Source organism: Puntigrus tetrazona, chromosome 3 (assembly GCF_018831695.1).
Source record: "Puntigrus tetrazona isolate hp1 chromosome 3, ASM1883169v1, whole genome shotgun sequence".
In the NCBI taxonomy this organism is placed as follows: Eukaryota; Metazoa; Chordata; class Actinopteri; order Cypriniformes; family Cyprinidae; genus Puntigrus; species Puntigrus tetrazona.
The window spans coordinates 24,775,584-24,801,801 of NC_056701.1; the positions used below are offsets into that span (position 1 = coordinate 24,775,584).

General features: G+C 39.8%; 1 protein-coding gene and 1 pseudogene across 1 annotated transcript in view; both read left to right on the forward strand.

Moving 5' to 3' along the window:
- il12rb2l (interleukin 12 receptor, beta 2a, like) overlaps positions 1 to 6,027 on the forward strand; it is a 10,320-nt gene extending 4,293 nt beyond the window's left edge. Inside the window, 12 exon segments of the mRNA XM_043235813.1 lie at positions 340 to 485; positions 808 to 952; positions 1,296 to 1,372; positions 1,480 to 1,569; positions 1,572 to 1,710; positions 2,085 to 2,276; positions 2,377 to 2,478; positions 3,465 to 3,596; positions 3,717 to 3,860; positions 4,021 to 4,093; positions 4,735 to 4,810; positions 4,906 to 6,027. Coding sequence (XP_043091748.1) covers positions 340 to 485; positions 808 to 952; positions 1,296 to 1,372; positions 1,480 to 1,569; positions 1,572 to 1,710; positions 2,085 to 2,276; positions 2,377 to 2,478; positions 3,465 to 3,596; positions 3,717 to 3,860; positions 4,021 to 4,093; positions 4,735 to 4,810; positions 4,906 to 5,286 — 1,697 coding nt within the window. The 3' untranslated portion in view covers positions 5,287 to 6,027.
- A 2,791-nt stretch (positions 6,028 to 8,818) lies between these two features.
- On the forward strand, positions 8,819 to 22,291 carry LOC122341373 (annotated as a pseudogene).
- Positions 22,292 to 26,218: the final 3,927 nt, after the last annotated feature.

The following is a 26,218-nucleotide window of genomic DNA, read 5'->3' on the forward strand; positions in this document are numbered from 1 at the left end:
ATTAAGCAGACCATCTGTTTTTAGCAGTGTTACTAATAATGTCACTTGCACCTCAGATCAGCGTCTTAGAGTGAGATCAGAAGGATCATGTGACACTGAAGGCTGGATTGAACAACACTAAGTGTATTATCATTTTCAAATCGTGTATTTCACGCAAAACAGCATTTTTTTATTTTTTTTTTACTGAATTTTGACCAAATAAATGTAGGCTTGGTGAGTCGTCTTTTAGAAATATTTGTAAAAAAAAAATCCCAAAGAAGTGTTTTATCGGGCAAAAACTGTAAGTTAACTTTGTGCTAGCTTTTAATGTTTTCTGTCTTCTTTTTTTTTTCTTCGTAGAACGACCAGACACCCCTTACAATATAAACCTCACCTCTGAATCAGTGGAGTTCAGTTGGGACATGGACTGTGACACAGTGGGCTACTTGGACAAGAGCTGTCAAGTACAGTATCGGGCGCACGATCGTATTCTGGACTGGATTGAGGTGAGAGGACAGAGAGGGGGAAAACGGACGGATTTGTCTGTCTTCTGAGTATTTCAAAGTAAAGCTAAAACTAAAGTTAATAAACATTTATCACATCCATTCGAAAAGTGTGTTGATTAAACGGTAGGAGATTTGTTCAAATAAAAATCTCAATAAAATAGAAAATTCTGATTTTATAGACCAGGTGTAGGAGAAAAACAACAGCTTTTTTGTGTTTACTAGTTGCGTTTTTCGCTTCGTTTTAGGTAAAAACACGATTCAGTTATTTTATAGATGTCAAAAACTAAACAAACCGTGTCTCTGTCGAATTTTTTTTGCGCAGGTGGATGATTGCCAGGTCATGTTTGTGTTAAAGGATCCCCAGCCGTTCACGCAGTACAGTTTTCGTGTTCGCTGCCACTGTGGATATGAAGAGAGGGTCATGAGTAACTGGAGCTCGGTTTATTCGATCAGGACGCCCCCTGCAGGTCAGAGGAAGCTCTTCTGTTAATTGAAGACACCGATGCGCTCATTTATTGCTGTTACTGTTTTATTGAAGAAGGCCTCGATGCACGTTCAGTCGTGTGGATGCCAGTTGTGTTCTAAATACAAAAGCAATTCAGTTTTAAACAATAGCTTCCACCATTTTTGGTCATTTTGAGTCTCTTATGCTCTCCATTGCTACATTTATTTAAAAATAAAATGACAAAATAACAACAAGGGTTTGCCGTTTGATTTATTTAGCGCGTTTCTTTCATTCCTTTTGTTTCTAAATACCGCGCCATGCAACAAAATCAATGATGATTGCTTTGTCGTTTTCTCTCTTTTCAGCACCGGTTGGACAGCTGGATGTTTGGAGTGACTGCGGCCCTAATTCTGACGAGTCGTCCTGTAACGTCTATTGGAAGGTGTGGCGTGCTCCCATAATGCATCAGTATAATCGGTTCTTTTTTGGATGGGTCAGTCAAGGTCCGGAGTTTAATGAATGAACTGTCAACGTTTGACTGTCTTCCAGGAAATGCCCCCGTCTCAGGCTAGAGGGGAAATTACTAACTATATTGTAACTGTGAAGCTTAAAAATGGCACCGAGGTCAAGCAGCAGGTCCCAGGCCATGGAGAGACGCCGGAGGTCAGAGCTGCCGGCAGCTCAAATACTACCTCAAGCCAGGCGTTGTTGGAGTGTTTGTGTCAGCCAACACCTCAATGGGCACATCGGACCCCACATGCATCCTGTTTGCTGAGAGGGGTAAGTCAGTGCCTGGTCCTTTGGCTCTAATTTTGTTCGAGCTCCGCCGAAAATGTCTGCTTATTATGTTTTTATAATTATCACTGCAGTTCGGAAGCTCTTTGAAAGACAATATAACATTTTCTAACATGTAATAATAAGAAATGTTTGTTGAGCGGAACTTATCAAATTAGAACGATTATGTGACACTGAGGATTTATGCGACGATGCTGAAAATTCAGCTTTGTATCACACGCATAAATCTTAAAAATATATCAAATTGCTAAAAACATATGTTGCAATGTTATTTCACGCCGTTACTGTTTTTGTTGTGCCCGCAACCGTTTTGAACAGAGGTGTATGATTATATCTTTGATCATATTTATGCCCTGCAGGGCCGAGAATGCCTGAGGTGAATCTGAGCGTAATCGGTGAGATCCAGGCGCTGAGGGTCTCATGGTCCATACACCCTCACTTCTCTGAGAGCGTCCTGGAATATGTGGTGCAGCACGTGTCTGTAGTACCTGACTCTCTGTGCCTGAACTGGGTCAGAGTGAAGAGGACCCGGACATCTGTCACACTCACAGGTGTGTGTGTGTGTGTGTGTGTGTGTGTGTGTGTGTGTTTGTGCAGAGCTGTAGTTTGTTGTGATGCTGATAGTGATTTTGTGTTTGTCTCCATCCACAGGTGACTTCTGGAACTACACAGCTTATAATGTGTCTCTGTTTGCGGTCTTCAACAACCACAGCACTTTCCTCAAGTCAGCAATTGCATACACACTTGAAGGAGGTATGACATCTCTTAAAGGGACAGTTCACCCAACAATATGACCCTGGACCACAAAAAAAACTGTCGTTAGGATCAGTTTTTTTAAATTGAAATGTATGCATCATCTGAAAGCTGAATAATGCATGGTTTGTTGAGACAATATTTGGCTGAGATACAACTGTTTGAATAGTTGACTATTGCTACAAATGTCACAAATGAAAAAAAAAATCTGTCATTATTTGCTCGAATTAAAATATTTCTAATGAAGTCTGAAAGTATTTTTGACTGGGCACAGAAAGGTAGTAAGGTCATTGTTAAAATAGTCCATGTGACAGTGGTTCAGCCGTAATTTTTCCATTATCCATTCTCTTACAGGTTTGTAACCACAAGATCATGAGTAATAAATGACAGAATTATCTATCTCTTTAAATAATTGAATGAGCTTTTATTCTCATGACAACAGACCTAAGGCCACATGTCCACCAAAGCTCCTCACGGTCACTTTCTAGTCAGCCAACCAATCGCAGTGGAGGTGGGGCGGGACTACCGGACGGTACTACGGCTGAACAACAATCGAGAAGTTCCAAGTCTCCAAGTATTTATTTCTTCACTAGATCGAATTGCCAGACTACCGTAATACGGTTATGGAATATAACGTTTGGAGAAACATTCAATTCGCTGTGAGTCTGCCATTACTTCAGCAGATATCCTGTATCATAGCAACCGCCGAAAGGCGTTAAAACCCGCAGAGCGCCTGGCTTTTCATATGGCCAAAAATGCTTTGGTGGACACGTGGCCCTAGTCCTCGTGACAACGTGTTCATGTTTGCAAATACAACAGCCAAAATTCTGAAAAATATTATAGACAGGTATTCACATGAATAAATACTTGCACCTCTTTACAACTTGTATTTTACAATTTGTATAATTTATTTATTTATTTTTTTTAAGTGCTGTAATCAAATTTTGTGGCCATATAAGCCTTCATGTCTTAATCTTCCCTGCCAGTTCCTCCTAAAGTCTCTCAAATCAGCGTGAAGAACATCACTTACTCCTCTGCCACTTTGGTCTGGAGCCCCATCCCTGTAAATGAGAGCAAGGGTGTCGTCCTGCATTACTTAGTGGGCGTCAAAGAAACAGGTTTGCCATCACGGGAATTGTTTTAAAATGTATTCAAATGGACAACGGCGATTTGAAATGGTAATATTTCTCCGTTTACAGTGAGCCGATTTGTATTGATTTTGTATATCTGTGTGACAGGGTCTAATATAAGCAGTCACCGAACCAGCGTGCAGCTGTCAGAACTGCAGCCTGCCCAGCTGTACCACGTCTGGGTGAGCGCTGTGAGCGCTGCTGGCGAAGGGGACAAGCTCTTGGCCACGTTCTCCACCAGCAGAGAAAACAGTGAGTACAAGGAAGACGAGCCGTTTCTTTCTTCCTTTGGGATTTACGTTTCATGCATAATCCAAAATTCTCAGACATCCTTGCTTTTGCATACGGTGTGTAGCTCACGCATTGGGCTTTAGGTAGTAAACCAATTCTTTCCATCCATCTCATCTCCTAGGTAACGATACCCTGTTGGTTGTACTTATAATGTTGATGTCCCTGGTCTTATTTGTTTTTGTTTTTATGTTGGTGTAAGTATAGCCTTTTTATCATAATTCCATCTATATGGCCAAAAGTACATGGACACCCCTTGTAAGGGCTGCTTCACACAGAACGCTTTTCCATTCCACTGCGTTCAACTCTGACAAAAGACTTGTACTGAGCATTTATTCGCCATTCTACTCTTATTTTTCAAAGGCATAAGAAACCTAGTTTTATATCGTAGATCACCATTAATTATTAATACATAAAATGCCAAAAGAGCTTTCGCTGCGTTGAACCAGAAAAATCTAGTACGAAAGGCCTAATATTGACTTACAGAAGTAAAAGCAAGAAGTGAATTAATTTTAAATAAAGCTAAATAAGTAAATTGTACTTCAATTAATTTTGTATTTACTTTTTTTTTTTATCTTAAAATATTTAGAAAATGTAATTATGCTCTGTTACGCCAATGTGTGAGGGGTGTTTCAGAGCAAAATGGTATCCATATGCTTTTGGTCATCTTGTGTGTGTGTGTGTGTGTGTGTGTATAATATTAGTATTATTATTTACAGTTTGAAATTATTCTCTGCTTTCTATCAAATGTTTTGGCATATCACTGGCATTGTTTAGCATCTAGAGTTTGATGGGGAAATTTGTCATTTTGTGATTTAAATTCCTATCTGCTCTCTAGGTACAAACCAACCTGGTGTTTTGTGAAAATCCCGGATCCAATTAACAGTAAAACATTTAAGCATATGAACTTCCAGGTGAGAGTCCGATCACTTTTGAGTGTTCCGTATGAAAGAGACGCCGCGCTAACAAAAACGGTGCAATATTCTTTCGTCTTGGGTTTTTCTTCCAGCACGCGTGGCCACGGTTCTGTTCTCCTTCCGAACTGAATATAAAGATCTCCGAGCTGGAGATCATAGAGAAGCTGGATCGCGACACGCCTGCTCCTCAATCAGAGACCGAACCGGAGAACGCTTTCATCGATATGGATCCCCAACATTTTGAGCTGCCAAATGGACTGGACGGAACGAATGAAGGTGGAGGAGAGCCTGAGGAAGAGCCTGGGGAATCAAACGGGAGAAGCATTTTAAAGCATGAGCGCTGGGCGAAGGAATACAGCGAGATGGTCGACACTGATGAAGAGAAGGATGGCGCTGATGAGGAAGAGTGGTGGGACCAGCAGTGTGTCTCAGACTATGAAAGGCATTTTTTGCCTTCTGTTGCAGCGAATTAACTTTTCGTACCTCTGTACTGAAGTGTCTTAACTCAAACAATCAGAGAGTGACTGTTTTACTAAAGAACGAGGTGTGCTTTTTAATCAGACACTGAAAAGAGTATTAAGAGAAGTGTCGGTCGTTTAAAAAGAGGTGTTGCACAACTATGCACAGGTTTTTACATTTACCGTTTTTCATACTAGCTGCAAAAAAATTGACGTGACCACTAGCATCGTCAAGTTAAAAAAATAAAAAAAAAGACTATGCAGGTTTCTGGAATACTTTGCCCTATTGCCATTGGTCAGATGTTCTTGCCTCAACCTCACGCCACTGGTTGAACTAATGTTAGGCAGGTTTTGGCAGCAATGTTTTGGTCGCTCCGAAGTCACGTGATTAACACATTTCAGGGAATTCAACCTACAACTGTCTTGTAGTTATCTCTGCACATTCAACCTTGTATAACGTGGAAAACATCGCACGTGGGACACAAATGACGTTATAACTACTAGATCCTGCACACAACTGAATGTAAAAAGCTTGTTTTTGTACATAATAAGTGAACTGTGATTGTGTCAAGTAAATTTCTCATGCTTTTTGCAGTTATTTATTTGAACGATGATGTAAGATATGGCATGTAAACATTGTCAAAAAAATTTTTGTTTTTTTTTAAGACATTACAATCAATTCAGTCTTGTTGCCTCTAAAGCCTTGAATACAATAGTGAGAAAAAATAAAAGTAGCTTGTCTATGTTTGTGCATCAGATGGAGAAGTATTTAAGATTATGATTGAGATTAGGTTAATTTAGATGGCTAACATTTCAGGTGGGTAAAGTTTTTTTTTACTTTTTTTTTAAGTCTGATTTAATAATTATAAATGCAAAAAATACTACAATTTAAAGTAACTTATTATTTCACAGAAATTATAATGCAAAGCATCCTTACTCCAGTCTTCAGCGTCACGTGATTCACCTTCAGAAATAACTAGTGTAGTGATTTGCTATTGTTAAAACAATTATGCTGTTTAATAACTATGGAAACCATCGCCTTTTTCATTATTCTTTGATGAATGGAATGCCGAAAAGAACAGCATCTATTTGTAATAGAAATCTTTTGCAACGTTACAAACGCCTTGGCTGTTGTAGCAGAGGCTGCTATTTCATCTGGCTTTCATATAAAACGTGAGCTTCTCGGGAATTTTCTGTACTAACGTCACCGTTGCTCGTACAGAACCTGATTTCCTGTGCTACAAAATAGCGTTCATCCGCTGTTCGCGACAGTGATAGTAGCTGAAATTGAAAATAATACACATATCTACAAAAAAAAAATACACGTCAAAGTAGGTTTCCAGGAGGCAGCCAGCGGCACCATCCCCATTCAACCGTGCAGCCACATTCCGCTCCGCGTGAGGCACAAACTGGGAGTTTCCGCTCGTTGTTCAGGGGGCGCTCGCGAGCCGCTCGGGCCGCTCTAGAGATACAATCAGACCAGACGGGAGGGGAAGCGAGAGGAAAGGAACTAGTCGAGCTGCCCTTTGTTTCTAGATTTGCCGAAGAGTACGGGGAAGAGACCGGCGCGAATCTATACTGTAAGTCACGCTCTAAACGCGGCACGGTGTTTGTGGAACACATGACGTCATGGCGGACTTTTGAATCAATGCGTTTCGTGTCGTTTTAGAACGCGTTCGAGCCGTTTGTTTCGCGGCTTTGCCTGCGCTCGCATCAGTCCGACATTACAGCACCGCGGCAGAATGAATGAATAAGTTTTGGGCAGGTAACTCGAGCGGGGACCGGGGTCGAGCGTACGGGAGGCAGGTAGGATCAGTCGTCTTAAAGAGATGCCCGCGGTCTTCACTTCTGAGTTCGAGCTTTGTAACTCATAATGTTCGGTTTTAAAAGCACTCGCGGACACGGAGAAGCGCAGCATGGCCGACTGTAATCACACATACACACAACCGGGTGCCTTGCCGTTCTTTGTCTTTCCTTTCGGCTCTTGTTTGCGGTGTTTAAACCGATTTAAATAGTTTAAACAACGTTTAAACACTCCGCCGACGCAAGCAGCGGGGTGTAAAAACGTATCGGGGACGTTTAACCGGTTTTGAAAGTCGTTTTGTTTTATGTCTTTGGCTTTAACGGAGCTCTAATGTCTCTCTTCTTCCCTAGTTGGGTCACGTCCTTAAAAACCAGGAAATCATTTTTAGCTTTGTCGTAATTGCGCGTAACTTACATTATACAAATGTTCTACAGCATCGTCTCGTGATTTATTATCGTGTCGGACGGGGCTTTAATGATTGCGGGATATTGTTGCTAACGTTAATGTTTAGCTAAACAATGTTAGCCGGCTGCTAATTCGCGTTAGCCTTGGGGAAAAAAAGAGAAATATGCGTTTAATTTATCACTGCTTATTAAAACGCTTATTGTTTTTTCAATAAAATTGTTTTATACCGTAACTAATTCTGAGTGTTTGTAAATATGTGGTTATTTTTGTAAATAAACTCTTAACAACTCGCTAACCGGCTTATGCTTTTTCAGGTAGTAATTGCATCATTAAAGTAATTTGTTTCGTATTCATTATTTTACTTTCATATTTTTATTAATTAAACACCACATATGTTCGTGACATGGTTAAAAAACCCATTTGGATCGAGCCAGTCGACGCAAGTTGCCTTGTATAATAATTAACACCGGGGGCTAGTTGTCACAGCGTTTGACACATTTGTGTGTGTCACTGTTTACATACTTTTTCTTGTTTATTAAACGCCTTTTGAATATGTTCATTGTTGTTGTCGGGTAAAAAATATACGATTAATTTACCTATCTGACTTTCAGCTAAATCGTTTTGATTTTCCAGTTAATTTCTATAATAATGAAATGATTTGTAATAAGTCTCATCAGTTTGTCTGAATGCGTGTATACACATGCACACACACTTTTCATATTAACACCGGACTGTTATCTAATAGGCTAACTGAAACACACTCTGATTAAAAAAAACCCTTTGGGATCTTCACTGGAATATTTTGATGTAGTCACTGACATACATTAAGGCACAGATTAATTAACCCATTTTTATTCCTTGATTCAAGGGCTGTGATTTTATAATTATAACTGGATTCGTTCAACTAGTAGTTGCATGTTTTTACGTGTGTACAGAAACGGCATTAGGGCGTGAGCCGAAATATTAGTTGTGTATTAATGTTGTATTAGCCTGGGGATATTTTTCATTTCTTGTATTCTCTCGTTAATCATTTTAGCTAATAATAACAAATATTTACATATAAATGAAATTTCAATTGATATTTAACCGAATCAAATGTTTTAAAACAAAGATTTGTAGTTTATAAATAATGTGCATGTCGACAGCGATCTCGTTCATCGAGGCTGCCAGATTAAAATGAGTTGTATTTTCTGTTACAGGCTTTCTGAAAACACCTGCAGAACCTCTCACTGCCTCTCACTTCTTCCCGGCTCTGCTGAGAGATGTCCCACCTGACCCACCCATGGCGGGACCCTCGGCCGGGCCCTTCCCCAGGCCCTGGGCGTCTCCAGGGAGACCATGTTGGGGCCTAGTCCTGGACCCTCGCCTGGCTCTGCTCATGGCATGATGGGCCCCAGCCCTGGGCCCCCTCCTCAGGACACCCACTACCTCCACAGGGCCCCTCAGGTTACCCCAGGACAACATGCACCAGATGCACAAGGTACTGTCTGCTTTGATCAATATACGTCTGACTGATTTGTGGTTTTGTGGCATGTTATGTTTCTGGTGTTTGGATGGTGTCTTCGAGTCATCCTTTATTCTGTGTTGTTTTGCAGCCCATGGAAGGCATGCATGAAAAAGGCATTCCTGAAGATCAGCGCTCTACAGTCAAATGAAGAGGTATGGGCATGAGGCAGGGTGGCCACAGCGGCATGGGACCTCCGCCCAGTCCCTATGGACCAACACTCTCAAGGTATGTGCTGTTGTTGTGTTTGTTTTCTTGGGATCTAGCTGTTCGAGTCTGTTTGTATCTGTATTGTATCTCTGTCTATCTGTAATTTTGTCTATTGCTTGTCTGTTCGTTCTTCTCTCTGTTTCTTTGTATCCGTCTGTTACTTTATAACTCTATTTTTTTTTTTTTTTTTTTTTTTTTTTGTTCTGCACTCTTTCAATGCAAAAATTATTTTCTAGATTTTTTTGTCTTGTTTTCCGTTAAAATATTTAAGAATTCTTAAATAAAGAAAGATTTTCTTATTTCCAACATTTTTAAAATCTAAGTATTTAGCTTGTTTCAAAAATCCTGTACTTTTTTTGTTTTACATGTTTTTTACATTGAAAACAAACAAGATTTCAGTTGATTTTAAGGTCTAGATTTTTAGTCTCTTATTAATTTATTTACTTTTTATATAAAGTACTTTGAATTACCATTGTGTGTTAAATGTGCTACATAAACTTTATTTGTCTGTTTTTGTTCTGTTTATCATTATATATTATTTGATTTATCATTATTTCAGTCTTTTGTTCTTTTTCTCTCTCTGTTCTATCGGTCCTTCTGTCATTCTGTCTGTCCTTCTCTCATTCTAGCTATGATATTTGTACATGTGTGAAATATAAAGAGATACAGATGTTTCACGAGCTCTGTGTCTGTTATGGAGAACAGATGGCGGCGCCTCCGCTTCTAAACTGTTTAGTCTGGGTATAAAAAGCCATCCAACCTGTTTGCTCGTTTCCCTTTGATGTGCATTGCTTTGTTCCTCCTCTGGGGCTGCTGCACGCTTGTTTCCATACAGACAGAGATGTTGGGCGATCAGGGTTACCCTTTTTGAAACTTATTATTTGTGCAGTCCTGTAATTTATTTTGCACATTTATATTTAAGTGGTTCAACTTGGTACATTTTTTTACCTTGTTAGTAAAATTTGGTATCCTTTTAAATCTTTGAGAGATTTTTTTCTTCTGATTTCCCTGCAACCTTTGCATTGCTGTTTTTATTGCTCCTCCTGTTAAATGAGAGCTGCATTGATTATTCTCTTGAAATTGCAATTAATTACGATCATCAAAGTTTACTTTGATACCATTTATGGTTCCAACCATTACTTGAAGAAACATGCATATATACTCCATATTAAACAACTGAAATATATCTTCTGTGTTAAGACTAAAATATGAACTATACATGAGGATTGGTTTCTCCTTTAAATAAAATAATAAAATTATACATAATATATAATATACATAGCATTATAGCAGAAACTATGCTAAAATTAAACTGAAACAAATACAGAAACCCTTAAGATAACATGTAAAAGCATTAATAAAAGAGAACATCATCTTAAGCATACAGAATAAAATAAGTAGATTTTAATTGATTAATTGTAGCTTTGATTATGTAACTTAATTGCGATTAATTGTGCAGCCTTTAAACTTAAGTATTCATTTTTGCTGTGTATCCTGTCCCAACATTTTTTGTTTGTTTTCCTTTTGAAAATATAAAAATTTAAATTCTTCTTCTTTTTTTTTTTAGGTTACCCCTCTCCTCTAGGTGGTTCTGAACATGCCCCCCCAGTCGGTACCTGCTAGCGGCCCTCCGTCTGGCCCCATGATGCCCTCCGGTCCTGGTGCCATGGAGGGTGGTGATCCAGCCATGGGTCAGCAGAATCGGAGGCGGAGGTGCCGGTGGTGTTGCAGGTGCAGGACCCAGCGGAGGACCTCCAAACCCAGGAGGACCTGGCGTGGTGCCTGAGTGGGCCTACTCCTTTTAACCAAAACCAGCTTCACCAAGCTGCGGGGCACAGATCATGGCCTATAAGATGCTGGCTGTGCGGGCAAGCTCTACCTGACCATCTCCAGATGGCGGTGCAGAAAGCGGCCCATGCCAGACAATGCACGCAAGGGATGCCCAACATACCCCCTGCCTCAGGACAAGGAGCAGGAGGCCGGACCCGCGGGACCCAACTACAATAGACCACAAGGTGAGCGATGTCTTAAATTCAACTCCTGAAATGCTGAAATAAGCACCATTTGAAATTGGAGGACATTAAGGAGTTTTTAGGATCCTTTTTTTCTTTGTATTATTTTCAGTAAGAATTTGCTGCATATTATTTAATCAATAATACTCAGTACCTAAATATTCTGAATAAAAAAAAAAAAAATTGTAGAAAATCTCATAAAGTGTCTTGAAATAATCTTTTGTATGTTACAGGAATGAGTCGGACCAAACAGCCTCCTCCAGGACCTTCTGAGGTATTCCTCCAGGCCTTCAGGGACAACCCACCAATGGACCACCTAAATCCTGGCCTGAAGGTCAGTAAATTTGTCAATGAACTATCCACAATCACTACCAATTATCAATTCAATATTTAGCTTTATTGTATTCATGCGCGAAGTCATGTTTTACCACATCTTTGTAATCCCAGGGCCTACTGGTAGATGCTGCCGCCCCTGCGAGTGCCCCCAGAAGCTGATACCTCCTCAGCCCCACAGGTCGCCCCGTCTCCAGCACCACCTTCCAGTTCCTCCGGCGCTTCACCCGTCATGCCCCCTCAGACCCAGTCTCCCAGGACAACCAGCCCAGCCACCCATGGTGCTTCATCAGAAAACAGAACGCATCACCCATCCAGAAACCCGGGGCCTGGACCCAGTGGAGATCCTCCAGGAGAGAGTACAGGTGAGATGAGGAAAGAGATTAAAAACATTGATGTTTGAGTAAACACTCTCTTGAAACCTCGAAACACCTTTTACACCCTTTTACCAACTTAACGTGGCGTTGCTCTTTCCATCTGTCAGATTTACAGGACTCGTATTGCTCATACGTATTCAGGAGCTGGAGAACCTTCCAGGATCTCTGGCTGGAGACTTGAGGACCAAAGCCAACAGTGAGCTCAAAACACTTGGGCTCCTGAACTTCCAGAGACAGGTATATCTTGCATCTACAGAAGGGAATTCCTAATTATTAAATTAAGTTAGATTTATTGTTTGCTACTTTCAAGTTTATTTAGTTTATTAATATTCATATGAGGCGTGTTTGTGAGTGTCTTCAGCCTTGCTATGTTTTGTGATGTTTGGCCCATGTTGTCTCTTCTCAGCGCCCAGCTCCGTCAGGAGGTTGTAGTTGCATGAGGGCGTGATCGACCCTGGAGACTGCTGCTGAGCGGCAAGACCTACAAAGCGCAGCAGAGAATGATCCTGCAGGAAGCTCATTATCAGAGAAACTGGAGAAACAGCAGAAGATCGAGCACGAGGCATAAGCGCCGTCAGAAACATCAGGTAATGCATCATTCCTAGCTGCTTTTCAAACCACGTGAAATGCCTGTCTCACACTTGTCAAACCTGATTCAGGTTTGAATGACCAAAGATTGTTTGTGAGCAGAACCGCATGTTCTCTTGTGCGTTCATAGGAATTATCTCAACAGCATCCTGCAGCATGCAAAAGACTTCAAGAGAATATCATCGCTCCATCACCGCCAAGATTCAGAAGTTGACCAAAGCCGTAGCCACATACCACGCCAACACCGAGAGAGAGCAGAAGAAGGAGAGATGAGCGTGTCGAGAAGGAGAGAATGAGAGGCTGATGGTGAGATCACACAGACAGCCTTAACCATTTTCAAACTGGTGGACATATTTTCTGAGCACATGTCTAAAAAAATGTTTTTGTCATTTCTTCTTTCAGGCTGAAGATGAGAGGATACAGGAAGCTGAGATCGATCAGAAGAAAGACAAGCGTCTGGCTTACTTGCTGCAGCAGGCGGACCAGTATGTGTGGCCAACCTCACAGAGGCTTGTCAGAGGCTCACCAAAGCAGTCAGGCCCTGAGACAAGAAGAAGAAAAGAAGAAAAAGAAAGGTGATGAGATGCACTGGATTAGGAAAGAATTTCTGTGAATCTAAAGTCGGAGTTGTCCTGGGTGTTTATCTTCCTTTCTGCTTTCCTCCACAAAACCAGAGAATGCTGAGGTGGAGCTCCTGCTTTAGGTCCAGATGGAGAGGTGAGATGTTTGGCTACAGGGCACTGGTCTTAAGCTTCACTAGGGCAATATCTAGCTCTAGGAACTCTGTTTTGGGGGAACTAACATGATCCCGTGACTTCAGAAGTAGGAGGTCTGATTTGTAGGTACTACTAGTGACATAAGTGCTTAATTTGTAAGTTAGCCCACAAACAGTTATAATTAATCTAATCTAATACTATATTTGTTTTGTCTTGTGTGTAGCCTCTGGATGAGACCAGTCAAATGAGTGACCTACCGGTGAAGGTGATTCACGTGGACAGTGGGGAAGATCCTCACCGGCATGAGGCGCGCTCTAAAGCTGGACAACTGGAAGCCTGGCTGGGAGATGAATCCTGGGTGAGTGAGGCGCAGTACTAATTCTCAGTGTATTTATTACTGAAAAGAGGAGGAGGAGCAGCATATTATAAGCGCTTAATGTCTTTATTATTTACATATATCTAAAGCAGGTTCAAAGATGTTTATAAGCGTCAAAAATGCTCTTTTGTTCTGTAGATGCACGAGGTGGCCCAGCGGGTCTGATAGTGAAGATAGCGGCTCTGAGGAGGAGGAAGTATGGCTGCCGCTTGAACACTGTGCTTTCTGCAAGGGCTTTACATGCACTTTGCGATAACATAACAAATCTTGGTCTTTATGCAAAAATAGAATGTCCAAAATCAGAAAGCCCGTTTGAACCGTTCATGATTTAATGTTATGCCTGTAAAATGTGTTTTGACTGAACAACATATAGTGTGCATTTTATATTTTACAACATCCTATATAATTTGTTAATATTTTACAGAATTACACAATTATCTAGTTGTACATTTCATAACCCATTTTGTAGTCATTATGTACATTTAGGTAGTTTGTCTGATAGTTTTGAATTTATATACTTCATAACCTACATTTATTTAATATATGTTTAAATATTAATAATTGGACCAATATCTCAAGATATTTACATTTCATTATAGTTATTGTACTTAAAATTCTTTGTAAAGGAGGAGGAGGAGGAGCCTCAGCCATCTCAGGCCCCAACAGAGGAGAGAGATTATTACGGATCAGACAGTGAGGATGTTTCTGAGGTGGGCGCCCGTCACATCATTGAGTAGGTTTTTTTTCTTCTACTACATCCAGATGCTGTCATCCCCATGATCCTCCTTGGGGATTATATTCTGTTGTGGTGTTGATGGTAATATCTATGATGTCTTTAACAGACATGCCAAGCAGGATGTTGACGATGAATCACGGTAATGCAGCGTTCGTTAGAGGTCTGCAGTCGTACTCGCCGTAGCTCACCAAGTCACAGAGAAGGTGGACAGGCAGTCAAGCTTGTTAATAAGCGGACAGCTCAAACAGTACCAGGTACAGCCCAAGAACGAACTACCTCAAAGTCTTTATTGAACTCATCAGATTTGTTACAAAGGCAAGCCGTTCACGGTGTCTGTCTCATCTGCAGATCAAAGGTCTGGAGTGGCTGGTGTCTCTGTATAATAATAACTTAAATGGCATTCTGGCTGATGAAATGGGTTTGGGAAAAACCATCAGACCATTGCACTCATCACCTACCTCATGGAGTACAAAGCGCCTCAACGGACCCTTCTAATCGCTTCGTCCCCCTTTAGTGAGTTACTTTTCACTCTCTACACTAGAGCTGCACCACACTGGACAAACTGACAGGATGGCATTTCGTTTGCAGTATGCAAAATTCAGAGGTTTTTATTAGATGCCATAAATGTTAGGGAAAGAATCATTCTACAATGATTGGGGTGGTTTTCTTGCTGAGAACATGTGCACATACCAGGGGCAGGTGAAGTTGGTTCTGCATGCCCTGCAGAGTTTAGCTCAACCTAAACAAACCTCACCTGCATGTGCTTTGCCTACCCTGGCATATACAATAACAGCTTTTATTTTTTTGTAGATAATGTCGTCCTTTTAGGGCTGAACACGTTTACTTGCACAAGTTTCTTTTACCTAAGGTTATGGCAGGCGAATTTCCAAAATTTTTACGCCCATTCAATATGACAAAAATAAAAAAATATTATTTTATTATAAAAAAAAAAAAAAAAAAAAAAAAAAGTAAAATGTATTTTAAGACTACTATTATACTATAAAAAGGGAAAAAGCAAGTGTATATTTATAATTATGGTACAATTATAAATTACAATGTATTTACATTTGCCAATAAACCATGAAACTTATTTCAGCAGATTGGCCTTATTTACACACATGCAGCTCATGATACAGTTTTTTCTTAATAATTAATTTACTGTCAAGAAGAGACAAGCACTGTATTATGAAATTCAAGCCTGCACACTGTGCCATGCTCTGACACCTACAATTTTTTTTTTTAGTCACGATTCAATAGCGACTCTAAGCCATACTGCATATATTGATTTTATTTGTATATATATATTATGCAGTCCTCTCACAGCTCTTAGCATTTGTTATCGACATCATTTTTAAAATCTATTATGTTTGGTATATTACAGTGTATATTATATATATATATATATATATATATACATAATTAGTGTGATATGTATTGAGTAAAGATTTGTTTTCCTAACAGGACTCTGTCGAACTGGGTGTCTGAGTTTGATAAGTGGGCTCCGTCTGTGGTGAAAGTTTCTTATAAGGTGATTGCTTGATTAATTCATGCAGTAAACAGAGTATTGAAATAAAATAGCATTAGTTATAGATGAAAATGAATTTGCTAAGTAATAAAACTGTTACTGAAGGATATTCACGGGATTAATAACAAATTTTCTTGTCTTGTTTTCATCTCAGGGCTCTCCTGCTGCTAAATCGTGCTTTTGTTCCAATATTGCGGCAATAGCAAGTTCAACGATGCTAGTCACCACTTGTGAGTACATCATCAAAGACAAGCAAGTGCTGGCCAAAGTACAAACCTGCCCAGGCCTGGGTGCAGGAATTCAATTACTAGGCATGCCTCTCAAATTCTCTAGTCCACTTTTACACCCGTTATTGTTATAGATATTCCACTGTCGGTTTTTAGAATGAGTTCGCATTTATGTGTGGATGTCACTCCCCAAACTGTGCAGTGTGTATGTGGCTGCTAGTCCTCTTAACAACATGGAAAAAGTAGTTTAGGAAAATTCTGAATGTAAAAAATCTTGACTATGAACCGCTTGCTCAGTTTGATACTCCTCCTTTTTTTTTTTTTTCCAGCTCCGTTGGGAAGTACATGATAGTGGGCGAAGGCCACCGTATGAAGAATCACCACTGCAAACTGACTCAGGTGTTGAACCACGCACTACCTGGCGCCCGGCGTCTGCTGCTCCTGGCACACACGCTGCAAAACAAGCTCCCACGAACTGTAGGCGCTGCTCAACTTCCTGTTGCCCACCATCTTCAAAGTTGCAGCAACCCTTGAGCAGTGGTTCAGCGCTCCGTTTGCCATGACGGAGAGAAGGTATAAAAACATTTAGTAGTGCTGGCGTGTTCAGACAGAATACGATAAAATGAAATGCTGCATGTCATTCTGCTCCTATTAATGCATAATGTTTAAACTGCTTCCTGTTCTAAGGTGGACCTGAACAGAAGAAAGAGACCATTCTGATCATCCGTCGTCTGCACAAAGTGCTCCGCCCCCTTCCTGCTCAGGAGACTCAAGAAAGAAGTGGAGGCCCAACTGCCCGAAAGGTCTGATTTATACTTCAAACTTTTCAGCCAAAAAAAATCAATAAATTATTATTGTTATTGTATTTTTTTTATTTTACTTTCTCCACTTCAATCAAAAGTGTGTGTTTGTGTGTGTAAATGTTTTTTTTTTTTTGTGTGTGTGTAACTTTTTACTTTTTTTCAATATTCTTTAAATATAAAGTTTTTTTGCAAATAATATGCTGATTTAAATTAGTTGAAAAAAGCGTATTGCCATGTGTTTTTCTGCTGAAATGACACTTTACCATACACTTTATCCTCACGGTCTTTTTAACATTGAAATGTAACCTCTGTTTTGTGTGTTCAGGTGGAGTGCGTGATCAAGTGCGACATGTCGGCTCTTCAGAAGTGCTTTACAGACACATGCAGGCTAAAGGAGTTTTGCTCACCCGATGGCTCTGAGAAAGACAAGAAGGTGAGAAAGGCGTGATTTACATCAGGAAGTGTGTGTGTGTGTGTGTGTGTGTGTTTCTGGATGCATGTAATATCCATCTTTGTATTTGTTACAGGGTAAGCGGCGACACTAAGACTCTGATGAACACTATTATGCAGCTGAGGAAGATTTGCAGCCACCCTTACATGTTCCAGCACATTGAGGTGATCATTTTTGTTTTGTTTTATAGTCCTCACATGGTCATTTATATTCTGTCCATTTATCTACTGGGTGCATTGCTATGTGTTTTTGTATATTTTATAATTATTGGTTTACGTTTTTTTGCAGAATCTTTCTCTGAGCATTTGGGTTTCACTGGAGGCATCGTTCAGGGTACATTGATCACAAAAAACGTTTTCATAACGCACCGTTCTCATTTGATTTTCTCTGTAACCTATGCATATATGGGTTCTCTTTAGACCTGATTTGTACCGTGCCTCCGGTAAGTTTGAGCTGCTGGACCGTATCCTGCGAGCTCGCGCCACCAACCACAAAGTGCTGCTCTTCTGTCAGATGACCTCGCTCATGACCATCATGGAGGATTACTTTGCCTACCGCAACTTCAAATACCTGCGCTTGGGCGGTGAGTTGCTTCAGCCTGCTTTCACACAGAATGAAGAGTTTTAGGAAGATGTTTTCCACATGTCCTTGGATACTGTTGTATTTAATTAATATTTAAGAACATTTAAATAATTTGAAAGCGGACTAAAGTATAAACATACTTTAAGACAGTTTTTTTATAAATATTTAATAAAATTATAACTAAAATGGAATTAAATACTGAACAACTGGCATTCTGGTAGTAACACTCCTTTATACATGACATGAATTTCCTGATGCATTATGCAGATGCATAATTTGAAATCACCGAGTTTGTTTGCGCATCTCAGTAAAGCTGAACTCTCTTCCATGCAGCACACAATTCAAGCGGACCGACCAGCATGCGTTCTGTGGATTTTAAATGATCATTAGTCATTCAAAGATTTGCTGAATGCCCAATGGCAACGAGAAAATATTATAATGTGCTGTCAGAATAAAAAGTCCCTTCTTGAGCATATCGGCCAAACAGAAAAAACTTCTGTCTTGATGATATATTGGTTGACCACTAATTCAAAACTACCAATCACTGGACGGTTCAACCGCGATAACGTTTGTTATTTTGTCTGCAGGAACCACCAAGGCTGAGGATCGTGGCATGTTGCTGAAGAACTTTAATGATCCATCCTTTCAGTACTTTATCTTCTTGCTGAGTACCAGAGCAGGAGGTCTGGGGCTGAACCTGCAGTCATGACACTGTGTTATCATCTTTGACAGCGACTGGAACCCTCACCAGGTACAATACTGTCCCCTTTAATATACTGCTGTCAATAGAACAAACTGTGATGAAAGTTCATGTAGTGGCTTATTCACAAATCACTCTCTTTATTGTAGACAGAAAAGCATAAAATGATTTATAGAACAGAATCATTGAGAATAGAATGCATGTTATGTTAATTAAATTAATTGCAGAATTGAGTCTAGTATAAAGTATTGTGAAATGTAATCTTTAGAATTATATTGTACAAATAGAAATTTAAAATGATTGTAGAATATAGTGTATAATTGAATGTTAATTTGTTAATCGTTTTTATAATATATGAATTGCTTAGAATGCTTATTATAGAATAATTGTAGAAGAGAATCTTTAAATCACTGAATAGAATGTAAAATGTAATGTTTTGAGGGTTTGTATACTGAAACATAGGAATAAATATTGTAGCGTTTGTAGAAATGTATCCTAAATTATAATATAAACTTTTACAAATGGAACCTTGTTGTAAATTGTTACCATGCAAGCTTTAGTACAATATAACAAGTAAAACTAAATACCATGAACATTTGTTAAATGAGAAAAAGGTTTCTATAGAATAGAATGTGCAGCAGTTTCAGTAATGTATTAAGCAGCAGGTTTCTTGTGATCATCACCATTCTTATTGCTGCGTTGCAGTGTCACTTGGCCTCTTTCCCTTATTTTATTTCTAAACACTTCTTTCGCGTCTCTCCTAGGATCTGCAGGCCCAGGATCGCGCTGCATCGTGTCGGGCAGCAGAGCGAGTCGCGCGTGCTGCGTCTGTGCACCGTGAACAGCGTGGAGGAGAAGATCTGGCGCTGCCAAATACAAAACTGAGCGTGGACCAGAAGGTCATCTCGGCCGGTATGTTCGACCAGAAGTCGTCCAGCCCGAGCGCCAGGCTTTCCTGCAGGCCATCCTGGAGCACGACGAGCAGGATGAGGTACAGATTTCAGCCTCTGCCTGCAGCCAAGTTAATATTTGCTTAGTTAATATACTGCGTGTTGATATTTGCTCTCGTTGCTTTCCACCGTATCTCAGGGAGGAAGATGAAGTGCACAGGCAGCGAGACTGTTAATCAGATGATCGCTAAGCGAGCGAGAAGAGTTCGATCACTTCATGGTAGCAGCCCTAATTGCTTAAGTTTCCGTAAATCGATTGCTCTTTGTTTTTTGTTTGACTCTTAATTTTCCTGTTCCTTTTAAGTCCCAGCGCATGGATCTCGACCGCCTTGCGTCGGAAGAGGCTCATAACCCAGCATAAACCCGGCTGATGGAGGAGGATGAGCTGCCCCACCTGGATCATGAAGAACGGCCGCGAAGTGGAGGAAGCTCACCTGCGAAGAAGGAGGAGAAGATGTTACGGCGCGGCTCCCGTCAAAGAAGAAAAGTGGACTACAGCGACTCCCCTCACAGAAACAATGGCTGAAGGTGAATGAGAAAGCACTGCTTTGTGTTGAACATTTGGTTGTAGACGAGGAAGGCCGCGGGGTTGGCGTGTTTCACTGCTTTTCAGGCCATTGAGGAAGGCACTCTGGATGAGATTGAAGAGAAGAGGTGCGCTACAGAAAACAACCCGGAAGGAGGCGACCGCGACGCGACCCACGACCTTCCAGGCCCAGCCACGCAGCTCCAGCGGGGAGGGAGCGAGATAAAGATGACGATAGTAAGCCAGCAAAGCGAGCAGAGGCCGTCCTCCTGCCACAGAAAAACTCTGCTTCTTTCCCTCCCACGCTCACCAAGAAGATGAAAGAAGATTGTGGATGCAGTGATCAAATACAAGGATGGGTTAATCGCTCCAATCATCTTCTCTAGCCATGCTCTTTACACTGTGGGCCAGTTTGAATCACGTTGATTTTGGTTTTTACCCATTTTGTGCTGGTAAAAATTAGGATCATGAAGCGTGCATGTAATATTTTGACCTCTAAATAGTGTTTAAAAAAGAAGTTTCTATTCACGAATATAATGTTTCACAATTAAATCCCAGAAGTAGGAAAAAGTTTTGCCAGAGTGCTCTCTAAAAGGCCAGGTGATTTTTATTTTATGCAAAGTTTTCCTCTTATTCTGTTCAAAATGGTGAAATGTAATGTTTCAGTCTTATAGTGATGATTTTTGTTTCATTTAATATGGATTAGATACACATTTGTGAGTTTATTTGTTTTTCTTTCTCCAGAAATGGTAGACAACTGAGTGAGGTGTTTATTCAACTGCCGTCACGTAAAGAGCTGCCTGAATATTATGAACTCATTACAGCAAACCTGTGGACTTTAGGAAGGAATCAAGGTTTATCCATTTTTGTTGTTGTTTATTGTTTCTTCTGCTAAGTGATTAACTTGTAGCAAATGCTGCGGCTGGTGTACCAACACTATTTGAGAAAAATACACTAAAATATACCTGCTATAATAATAATAATAGTGTTTAAAGGTATAACTTTGGAGCTACTGCTATTATTATAATAATAATAATAATAATGTAAATTGGGGCTGTTGTTAATAATAAATAATAGTGATCTTTTTATGAACTGCTTTACTCTGATTGCATTACGCAGGTTTATGATGTATTAGTAAATAGTGTTGAATCTTGCTCCTTTTTTTTTTTCTCCCAGGGGCATGGTAGGAGTCCTTAGTGCCGTACTCTGAATGACCTGGAGGAAAGATGTCAGTACTTCTCTGTCGAAGCAACGCCAGACCTTTAACCTGGAGGATCACTGTAGTAATGTTAGTTTCATTGTTGACCCAAACCTTTATAAATTTGGATATTGTTTTTGTAGGTAGTGTGTGTGCACGACTGAGGATTCAAATGATGTAATATTTCAGATCTCGGAAGACTCTATCGTGCTGCAGTCTGTGTTCACCAGCGTCACGGCAGAAGATCGAGGAAAGAGGAAGAGCGGCGAGAGGAGAGCGAGGAGGAAGAGGGCGAGGTAGATGAAGGATCTGGAAGTCTGAATGTGAGTATGAAACCGACCATTCTGACTTGCCGTGAGTCAAAATACTTTGTATAGTACAGCAGCTCAGATAGTTTGAGTCACGTGTCGGTGTTTTTAGCTCTGCGTTCAGTGAGGTGAAGAAGATAAAGCTGAGCAGAAAGGGAGAAAGGTGGAGAGAGGGAAGGAAAGAGCGCGTACCGGGCGCGGTTGGGCGCCCTAAACCTGTCGTTAGCGATGGCGAAGCGAGGAGGACCAGGAAGAAGTACACACATTCTTTTTATTTCATATAAAACATTACACTATTTGAAATCAGCACCTGTGTGCTAATTGATTTTTATCTTAATGCTTTTGTATATAGGCGTTTCTTCTAGTAGCAGCGAGGAAGATTAAAACTTCTTCTGGACTAATCACTTACTGCTGCAGATATGTCATTTTTACGAGAGATCCGACAGGCGCCCGGCTCCTAAAGGGCCTAGTTTTATCCTAGAACAGCACATTTTTAGAGAGAAGGAACACGTACATAGAAAATGATTAAATGAAAAATTACACTATAAAATGCAGAAGAAAGCCCTTCCATTCAGATATTTAAGCAGACGATCTTCTTTTATGTATAGCAGGACAGTTTAAGTATCGAAGCGTTTTATTTCTTTCGTGTTAGTTTCTATGATTTTTCTCAGGGCTGTGACATAAGTTGAACAGATATCTGGCAGACTGACTCACGGTGGACCAGTAAGGCGGATCATGCTTTAATGTCCTCTTATTGTTTTTAACCGTGTGAGAGCGTCGTCCACCGTCCCTCTCCAAGACCCCAGAGTGCATGTTGTTTGTGGAACGCATGCCAGTTAATTCTCTTTCTTTTTTTTTCTCTTGATCTCTCTATTTTAAATTAAGTTGCTAAGAGGATTGAGGTACTTCCCTCCTTTATAGACTTGGGAGAAATGCCTGGAGAGAACGGGGTGCAGGATTCTGTACTATATCAGTGTCACTGGATTTCAAAATGCACAATAAAGAGCATCCTCAGAAAGACGTGGTTTCCTGATTATTTATGAAGATAAGTTACTTCTGGGATGTATTCCAGAAAGTGGGTTTAGTAATCTACTAACCAAAAGCGGGGAAATCTTCAGGTTTTTGTTTCCGATAATAAATGAAACTAAACCACGTTGTGAGTCGTTGCCTGGTCAGAGAGCAGATGTTCTTCGGTAAACAGGTTTCTGTCTTTCCCCTTTTTTAAGTATTAATGACGTTTAAATACCTCATTTATTCATCTTTATTTCTACGAATACAAAAGAGGCCCGAAACTTACCATTAGTAAATCCAACTGAGTATCTGCCTTGCTATTGGCTGACTGAAAACAAAGACTATAGAAAGAAGTCATTACCCTAATTAAATGTAGGTAGGGGAACATTTGGTGTTTACAAGATCCCTAAGCCTGCAGGAGAAGCCTCTGCATGTTGAAATGGATGCGAATGACCGTTGATGTCGAATGTTGATGTAATGCTTTTGAACTGTTTTACGTAAAAAAAAAAAGCAAAAAACAAATTCTCCTGCCACAATTTCCCCTGCCTAATCGGATACCTTTTAAAAATGAATTTGTTCAATAACTAAAACGTTCTGACTTGTTTGTCACCTCGGATATTAAAATTGAGCTGTTACCAGCGGTGACTTTCGTAATTTCAAAGCTCTGTTGATGGCTTTTCAAAGTGAAGTGTAGTGCGTGGTAAGCTAAACTCGATGTGAAGACCAGCTCCGAATGGACTAGAACAAACTAGGCAAGATTAACTCAGAATTCAACTCAGTTTTAAGGTCGATTGTGAGATCAACCTTGGATTTTAGCCTGTCAATCCAATATGCGTACTGAAGCGAGAATACTGCTTATTCCCTTCAGATATCAAAATAATTCTGCTGGTGCACATTTTCTAATAAAGGTGGATGACTTGTCCACCGCGAAGGAATTTGGTTTGTTGTCCGGCTTTACTAGTTAATAAGTCAGTGCATCCAGCCAAGCAAACACTGGTGCTAGTTTCAATGAAACCAACCAAAGAGTAATTTAGTGGGCGATGGTGAGATTTTCCGGCCTGTGAAATTTTGTCTGCCTGTCAGTAATGTAGTAATATATCTTGCCTAAGTAGCGCTTTTAGTAGGCTTCTACTTCATCCACGTCACTTCATAGAAAGGAATAGTTCACCCAAAAAATGGGAATTTACTCACCCTCATCTGTTCTGCAGATCATAAAGAAAGAATATTTAGCTGTTTTGGGTCACAGATTGACTTCCACTTAGTAGGAAAAGAAAACGTTCTAGCTAACGTTTTCTTGTATTGTGGATAGCACTGAAAGATATATATATATATGTGATGATGCATAAAAGAAGTACTCTGTATGGTTTGAGACCAAGAATTGACTTTATCACACACAAATGTACACTTTATATATATGGGTGTGTGTGTATGATAATGAGGCAGATCAATGAATAGATAGATAGTTCAAGTTGCACATTGCTTTGTGGGAGAAGGGCAGTAAGAATTTAAACAACATGGCCAATAGTTTTGCTAAGAACATTTGTTGTATACTGGAGGTAATACTCAGTGCTGACAGGCGAATTTCAATGAATAAATTTGGTCATTTACAGTTTTTAAATAATTGGTCAGTTATTAAACACAAGGCTTGAACCATAATATCAATACAGATATAGCATACTCTTGAAATCAAGCTATTACTTTCCAACATAAACAATGTTTCTTTAACTTATTTAATGCTTTCTCTTTTTCCTTTTTTTTAAGTTGAAGATGAAAAGGGCAGCATGGCCCAGGAGCGCAATATATAGACAATATATAAGCAGCGTTATAGTATGGTTTATGGAAATAATAAAAATAAGATTAAAAACACAAATGGAACTAAATGGAAGGGGTGGAGCACTACACTGGCAAGATTAGAATATAGTTTTTAAATGTGTATCATTATAAATGAGCTATTTTATTTGTTTTGACATCTGAGTATTAAGCTAAAGCAAAGCTGTCGATAAAATTCGATAAAAAATGAACTCATTCAAGAATTCAATTTTGATTTCAATCCGGATTTGATCTATAGCAAAAAATATGTGCAGCTCATCCATTCCACATTTCACACCTTTAAAAAAATGCAGATTCTTCTGATTTGACAAATGATTGATTCCATTTAAAATATTATTTTCTAAAGTAGTATATCTCTAAGAAAGTTAAAAGTAGGCAGCTTTGCGTAACCAAGTCCCCAGAGTTAACAAGAAAAAGTATTGTGTGTGTTTGTATTTATGGTCTTTTTGGGCACGAGGTAGTGCTGTTAGTGTTAGTCAAAACTAAGGAACCTGCATGTTTGTAGTCCTCTGGCTTTATTTCTAAAGTCTTGTGGTACACATAAACTATTTCAGCTAGCTAGCCCCTGGGCTGAATGTATAGTTTACACGTTGGCTTACTATCTGCACTTTTATCCACCCCGAAGTGCACTGTGTCAGTAACTGATATTGCTCCTAATTTTTAAAGTAATATCCCACGCATGCTCGCATAAACTCCATCTCTTCTGTCTCTAGCGCTATGGGTACTTCTTAATTGCATAATCTTTTGCTTTTTAATCCTCCACGACACATAATGAACTAAAGGAAATAGCTCGTTTTCCAACTCCCCAAGAGTTAATAAGATTATAAATTTGATCGTTTTTTTAATCCATTCAGTATTTTTAGCATAACTTAGCATAGAATCTGATATGATTAGGAACTTCACTCTCATCACAGTGATTATAATCAAGTCATTTTTTTGAATTGGATTCAATGAACTATAGCTAAGCTGTGCTTAAATTGCTATCTCCAGACCCCGGATCAAGCCTAGACAGATCCTCTTGGAGAAAATGAGCCTGTTTCCCAAAAAAGCGAGTGTTCCTTTCATCACTATAACTACACCATTGGCCTTTTCTGATGATGTAGACACATTGTGAACAGTTTTAAAACTCTACTGTTCGGAGACATTTGCTAGATTCAAATCCGTAACTCTAAAAAAACTCCCAGTCCACACAAAACCAATGAAGATATCAAGGAGGTAGAAATATTATGTGAGTGGGCAGACATTCTGGGAATGGGAAAATAAAAAAAAAAAGAAAAAAGCCACGTAACTCCCTGCCCAAGGTGGCTGAACTCCGAAATAAGCCAGCCCAGACAGGAAAGATCCACGTAATGCAGAAACGGATTTGAGAGGCCTACGAGAAACCCTCAAAGGAGTTACAAGAATCTGCCAATAATAATCGATATATATCATGTTTCTCTGCTCGTTCTATATCTTGTATACCTGTCTCTCTGTCCGTCTATATCTGTCAATCATTTATCTGTTGTTATTCAGTAAACTATTTCTACAAAACTGTTGGATTTGCCCGTGGGCGTATTGGCGAACGCATTATGCATTCAGTTATGCGCTCGTGTTTAACTATCACCGATTCATAATAGCTGTATTGTATTCCCTGACATTGTACGCTTTGTGTTTAAAAATCACGAAGCGGTTCTCGCTTGAATACAGCGATTTTGTGTTATAACTACAGTAGCGCGAAGCCAAAGGAGGTCACGAAAGGAGAATAGATTTTATTTGTACTGTATGTGCGACGGGTC